The following is a 7,451-nucleotide window of genomic DNA, read 5'->3' on the forward strand; positions in this document are numbered from 1 at the left end:
TGGCCATATTTATGAAGGTGGATGATTGCAAGAGTGGCATTTCAAGTCGGAATACTAAAGCCAGTCTGTAGTACTGAATCTTATAATAACCGGGAAATGATTTTGTATGCTGACCAACAAGCAGGACAGGGAAGGTTTGATGGCACATGGCTATATCGATCTTTCATTTCATTACCTTTTTATTTGAGTCTTTTACTTCCCCGTAAATTCTTTTTCTTTTTCTTATGGTGGGGAGCTGATTTCTTTACACAAAAATGATTTGTCTGTAATAATACAAATTTGCTTTAAAGTAAAACAAAATCTGGTCTAAAACTTAAATACCCTTCATAATCGAACAAATAAATCCTCCGACAGGAAAAGTAAATGATAAAAAGAAGTTTCATCAATACAAAAAAAAAAAATTAAAAACATCTTACATACGACTCATATCAATGATGGTTTTATGACTACAAGGGACAAAATGAAGCAGAAATTGAAGTGGTAAAAAAAAAAATAGTAAAGAATCCCAGCTGACTGGCTGATAACTAGTATCGTTAATACCAAAACAAGCAACTCGAACAACGTAATGCTCTTAAGCGATAGCAGGCATGTCCTTAAGCCAGGCATCGAGCGGCTTACCAATTGAGTAGACAATAAAGCCAATCTCTCTTAGCTTGTCAACATTCACAACGTTCCTGCCATCGAAAATGAATGCGGGTTTTTGCATGTTTTCATATATCCTCTGGTAATCAAGGGTCTTGAACTCGTCCCACTCTGTGAGAATGCAGACAGCATGGGCATCCTTTGTTGCCTCGTAGGCGTCCCAAGTAACACTGACTAGTTTCTTGGTTGTGGGACTCATTGGCTGGAGGTGAAGGGGATGATCCCAGTCAAACTTGTTCATTGAGAGGTCTCTCTGGATTTGGTCCTCTTGCACCTGAGGATCGTATATGCTCAACCTAGCCTTATCCCCCAACAGTCCCTTGCATACATCAATAGCAGGTGTCTCTCGGGTATCACCAGTGTCTTTCTTGAAAGCAAAACCTAGGATTGCAACTTTCTTGTTTGAGACTGTGTTGAACATAGAGGCTACAACACGGTTGACAAAACGACTCTTCTGATAGTCATTGATCTTGATAACTTGTTTCCAGTATTCAGCAACCTCAGGCAGACCATTGCACTCGCAAATGTAAACCAGGTTCAGAATATCCTTCTGGAAGCAAGATCCACCAAAACCAACACTAGCGTTGAGGAATTTGGGACCAATCCTTGAGTCCTTACCAACAGCATATGACACCTGTGAAACATTCGCTCCAGTAGCCTCACATAGAGCTGACATGGCATTCACAGAAGAGATTCTTTGTGCCAAGAATGCATTGGCAGCCAACTTTGAGAGCTCAGCGGACCACAAGTTGGTGGTAATAATACAGTCTTCAGGAACCCAATGAGCATAAACATCCTTCAATGTCTGGATAGCCTTCTGGCCTCCTGGAGTTTCCCGGCCTCCAATTAGGACCCTGTCAGGTTTAAAGAGGTCTTCAATTGCGGTACCCTCTGCAAGAAATTCAGGGTTTGAGAGGATCTGAAAGTTAATTCCCTTGCTGTTGTGGGTCAAAATTTTTTCAATTGCCTCAGCAGTTTTGACTGGAACAGTTGATTTCTCAACAACAATTTTGTCAGATTTCGAGACATCGGCAATCATACGGGCTGCACTCTCCCAGTACGTAAGATCTGCAGCCTTGCCTGCTCCAAGACCCCTGGTCTTGGTAGGGGTGTTGACAGAAACAAAAACTATATCAGCCTCACGTACATGTTTCTCCACATCTGTGCTGAAAAAGAGGTTCTTGCCTCGGCACTTCTTAACTACATCGTCAAGGCCTGGCTCATAGATGGGGAGCTGGTCACTGTTCCAGGCAGTGATGCGAGGCACAGAGATATCAACAACAGCCACTTCAATGTTAGGGCATTTGAGTGCGATGACGGCCATGGTGGGGCCACCAACATATCCAGCTCCTATGCAGCAAATCTTCACCATTTTCCTTTCTTCTTTATTAACTCTACAACAGACAAAAGTTCACGTATTTCTGAGGCTAAACTTCTCACGGCAAAGCAAAATCCATAATGTAAGGAACACAATAAGGGGCACAATAGAGAACATGCATAACCAATAAACTAAAAGCTTAAACATGTTTATAACAGTTAACTTCTTCAGCTAATAATTTTAGGTCCTGTCATGATACTCGTAATGAAAATAATGATTGGAACACACACCACGAGCACACTGTCTGCCCGATACTTACCACCAGATTTTAACTCTCAAATGTAACATGTAACATAAAAGACTACTGTTCTATACATTACTTATTGCAGAGGAAACAAACTGAGAATTCATATATGCTGCCAAGACAAGGATACAATCGAAACTGGAGACGCACAAGGATTACAGTAACACAGAAAAGACGAAAATCTAGAGTTGGTTTAGAGTAACACCGTAAAAGTTACGTCAAAATTAACACCACTCAAAGGGTGACACTAATTCAAACTATATCACATAGACTACCACTAACATGCAATTCCGGTATTTAACCTGATATATAATACCCCCTCCGTTATATAGCTTAGTTTGAGTTGGCAAAGTTTAAGAAATATAAGAAACTTTTGAAGCTTGCAGTCTTAAATATGCCATAATATGTGTATCTATCAGACTTTTGAAACTTGTGATCTTAAACAATGTATTTGTCAACTATAAAAGCTTGTCATTAAGATTAAAATGGGAAATTCAAGTTAACTTATATCAAAATTTAGAAAAGTATCATTCTTTCTGGAAAAGGAAGAGTGTCATTCATTTTGGAACAGAGGCGATATAAAACAACTGAAAACAAAGCGAATTTCACTAATTCGAAACAGAAATTAACAAATGTCAAAGGCAATGAGAAGTAGCAGGCATGATCTTGACCAGATCTAAGACAAAGGCACTCAGATCGTCTACTAATATTCATATTTCAGATCCATCAATGGATGATCTGAGCAACCACTAGATCTAATCAAAATCTAGCATTTTCATCATAAAATCGGAAAAGAAGAAAAATACAGCTTTTTTCCTCAAATTAACCATAAATACACCACAAAATTCACACTTTACGATCTATGAGATCGAACAAAAAATAGCAAAGCTGAATCATAAATGCAAACGATGTGACACACCGAGTCGTGTAAATGCAAAGTGTCTGTATAACTGAAATTAAGAACGGAATAAGAAAGGCAATTTCGCAAATTCGTACCTGTTGAGATCGCAGATATGATGAATTTACGAGAAGTAGAAAGAGGAAGGAGATGGATCTGAAAGAGAAGGGGCGGGGTACCTCCTTTATATAGTGGTAGCAGATCTAAGATCTATAAGCGGAGTGAGGAGTCTTTAATAAGGGAACTTTGAGGAAAAACTTAAAATAAATATTCCTACTTTTTCACGTTTTCAGCACTGATGTGGAGGGATCAACGACATGCCTCCACACGTAAAGCGAACAAAGTATTCGTCAGTTGCGGATCAATTGTCCAAAAGGCCCTTCACTTTCTCCGCAAAATATTGACTTGATTAACTATAAGCAACATCTAATTTTCTATTTAAATTTAAATTACATTTTATAAAATTTTAAATACTCTGTTATTTCACTTTGTGATAATATTTGATTTAGATATGAATTCAAGAAATAAAAGTATTTTTATTTGTGGTTATAAACATGTCGTGAGATTTTTCGTGGTTTATAAAATCATATTATTGTACATAAATAAATAAATAAAAATTAAATCATTTCTGAATATATAAACGATAAATGTATTGTTCTTTGTCTTACCGGACAAATAAGTAGATAGTGTCATATTAAGACAGATAGAATAATATTATAAAATTATCGTTTTTTCTTGTGTCGAATATCTATAAAAATTAATCTCTTATTTTCCCAAAATAAGGGTGGGCTATGCCTACACTCTATCTTTCCCAACCTTATTTGTAGAATTTCACTGAGTATGTTATATGAAGTAATATTTACTTAGGTATTTCTAACGGTATGAAAGTTACATAAATTATACTCCTAGTAGTTTGAATCCTTAAAATAATTGGCAGGAAAAATGTCAATTGAAGAGAATAAAAGAATAGAACTGAGGAAGGTTTGGGCTGTAAGCCAGCAGAGATGGGTATATTTTTCCCACGCGTTTTGACGGTTCACGCACCACTGTCAGATCAAAACGGCGTTGCCCTTCTAGGAAAGGTGCAGTACCAATCCCGTGTGAACCAATTCTATGGACCAATACGGTTTCAGAATCCAACCCTTGAATTGCCTAATTTTATGAGAAAATCTCACTTTATACCTATTAATTCCAAACTATTTTCCTTTTAATGTCCAGATTCAATTTATTTATTATTCCTATCCATGTTGCCCAAACAATTTACCCGATTGTTTCCCAATAATCTTATGTCTGTTTGCGACTGGTGGCTTTGGAAGTTCATCAACTCCTCGAACTGGCATGAGTGACTCATTCGGGTTTGGCTGATTGATTAACAAACTTGGTGGAGAATACCGAATCTCCTCCTATTTTTTTTTTAAAGAAATAATACCCAGAGTAAAGGAAAATGTAAAAAATTGGAGCGATACAGAAGATAGACGACAGGCACAAATAGTGAAAAATAAAATGTATGGAGAAGGAATGATGTTATAAATAGCTAATAAACATAGACACTTGATATTTTGACTATTGAATACCTTCTTCTTTCTCTTCATCCAAACTGTTTTTTGGAGATTTATTATACAAAAATTCAAATCCACCATTGAAGGACCTTGAAGCTTGAAACTCATAACTTGGTTTGTTTGAGTTTTTAATTATTTTGATCTGATCCTATATGGGTTTGTTTGGAAAGCTGATTGGAGGTTGTAGCTAAAGTCTTAGTCAATTTGGTGGAGATTTTGCAGTAGATTTTAGAAGCTTGGGTTGAAATATAGTTGAACAAGAAAAGAAGATGAATTTGTATTGTATACTCAAATAGTATATAATATACCATTTTGTTATACAATTCATTCCAATTATATACCCTATTAGTATAGCTATAGACTATATTGGTATCATATTAGGATGATCTTAATGGGCCGACCCAACGGCTAACAGCGATACACTCAGAAACGAGAAGAGATCGACGGAACGAAGGACGACGAGAACAACTCCCCCGCTCCAACAGAGATCGACACCAGCCATACACCAGATCCTCCCATCCGCCACCAAGGCATACAGACGCACTACAGCGACACGTCGCCCCACTACGAAACGAGAGAGGTACGCCCCCTTTACTAACCGCCCATAACTTTTGTGTATCTCCTTCAGAGATAGTGTACGCACTGGAGAAGCTAGGCACCAAGGTGCATTGGCCGCAGAAGATGAAATCAGACCCTGCCACAAGGAAATCAAACGCCCTATGTGAGTTCCATCAGGAACGAGGACACAAAACCGAAGACTGCATAGGCCTGCGGCAAGAGGTGGTCAGGATGCTGAACCAGGGATACCTGAGGGAGCTACTCAGCGACAAAGGAAAAATCAACTTTGCACGCGGACGGGAACAACCCCGCGGGCCGCCGAAGCCACCTTCCCCAGCGCGCACGATAAACATGATCGTCGGAGGCGGCGACGAGTCAGCGATCAATCACGTCAAACTCGCCACCACACACGGACTAAAGCGGACCATCGCCCATGAACGGTATGAGGACTTCGAAGATTGTATCACCTTCGATAAGTCTGATGCCGACGGTTTGTCTTTCCCTCATTATGATGCTTTAGTTATCACTTTACGTATCGCTGATACGGATGTTAAAAAAGTCATGATCGATGACGGAAGTGGCGCCTGTATTATCCACCCAAGGGTCCTCATACAAATGGGGCTCGAGGATAAGGTAATACCCCGCTGCATAACACTAACCGGTTTTAACAATGCAGTGGAACGGACGTCCGGAGAAATAGCACTACCCGTCTTAGCGGGAGGAGTCACGCTGGAAACAACTTTCCACGTGATGAACCAAGAAACGGCGTACAACGTCATCATAGGACGCCCATGGATACACGCCATGCGAGCGGTCCCTTCAAGCCACTACCAAGTGATCAAATTCCCTACCCCATGGGGAGTATTCAGTATTCGAGGCGAGCCACGCACCGCACAAGAATGCTACAAAATAGCCCAAGACTGCGCCCACACCCAACAGCTAAAGGGGGCGAGCGCGGAGGCATAGCAATTAGCCGTGTCGGGAACTAAGGTCAACCCGACAACGGACGTCATCAAAGACCCCGACGTCGTGGAAGCCTGTAAAGCAACGGTCGAAGACCTCGACCCAGTCCAATTGGACAAAACCGATCCTACGAAGAAAGCCTATATCGGGCAAGGTCTCGCCAACCCAAGTAAGTATTGTGAATTCTTAACTGACTATGCAGATTTGTTCGCCTTTTCCCATTCAGATATGCCGGGAATCCCGCGAGACATCGCCACCCACAAGCTGAATGTCGATCCATTACATCCGCCCGTGCGACAGACGAGGAGAAAATTCAACGCCGCTATCAATGAAGCGGTCGGTAAAGAAGTAGACGAGCTACTGGCCAACAGCTCCATCAGAGAATCAAAGTACCCCGAGTGGGTCGCCAACGTTGTCATGGTAAAAAAGAAGAACGGGAAGTGGAGGAAGTGTGTGGATTTCACCGATCTAAACAAGGCATGCCCAAAAGATTCATTCCCACTACCCCACAACGACCAACTGATCGACGCCACTGCAGGACATGAACTACTGAGCTTCTTGGACGCCTACTCCGGCTACAATCAAATCATGATGGCCGAGGAGGACCAAGAGAAGACGACTTTCATCACCCACCAAGGGACTTACTGCTACAAGGTAATGCCCTTCGGGCTCAAAAATGCGGGGGCTACATACCAGAGACTGGTAACCAAAATGTTCAAAGAGCAGCTCGATAAGACTATGGAAGTCTATATCGACGACATGCTGGTAAAGTCGACAAGAAAAGAGGACCACATCGACCATTTGAAAGAAACCTTCGAGATATTGAGAAGATACGGGATGAAACTGAACCCCGAGAAATGTGCCTTCGGCGTGGCATCGGGAAAATTCTTAGGGTTTCTCGTATCACAACGAGGTATCGAAGTCAATCCAGACCAGATCAAGGCAATAGACGCAATACCAGAGATACTGAACAGCAAAAAGCAGGTGTAAAAGCTGACGGCGCGAATAGCCGCCTTGTCTAGGTTCATCTCACGGTCCTCCGACAGATGCCACAAGTTTTTCAATGTGCTAAGAAAGGACAATGGGTTACAGTGGAACGAGGAATGCGTCGAGGCCCTAAGGAAATTGAAAGCGTACCTGTCTTCACCGCCACTGCTAGCCAAAGCAAACCCAGGCGAACCACTACTGGTGTATTTAGCCGTATCCGAG

The 7,451-nt window shown here is 41.2% G+C and overlaps 1 protein-coding gene across 1 annotated transcript; it reads right to left on the reverse strand.

The window, feature by feature from the left end:
- Positions 1–303: 303 nt before the first annotated feature.
- LOC109218818 (UDP-glucose 6-dehydrogenase 3-like) lies at positions 304–3,457 on the reverse strand. The gene is made up of 2 exons (XM_019383211.1): positions 3,261–3,457; positions 304–2,036 (listed from the first exon to the last, which is right to left on the reverse strand). The coding sequence occupies exon 2, from the start codon at positions 2,012–2,014 to the stop codon at positions 572–574; it is 1,443 nt and encodes a 480-aa protein (XP_019238756.1). The 5' UTR covers positions 2,015–2,036; positions 3,261–3,457; the 3' UTR covers positions 304–571.
- Positions 3,458–7,451: the final 3,994 nt, after the last annotated feature.

The sequence above is a fragment of the Nicotiana attenuata genome, unplaced genomic scaffold, assembly GCF_001879085.1.
Source record: "Nicotiana attenuata strain UT unplaced genomic scaffold, NIATTr2, whole genome shotgun sequence".
In the NCBI taxonomy this organism is placed as follows: domain Eukaryota; kingdom Viridiplantae; phylum Streptophyta; class Magnoliopsida; order Solanales; family Solanaceae; genus Nicotiana; species Nicotiana attenuata.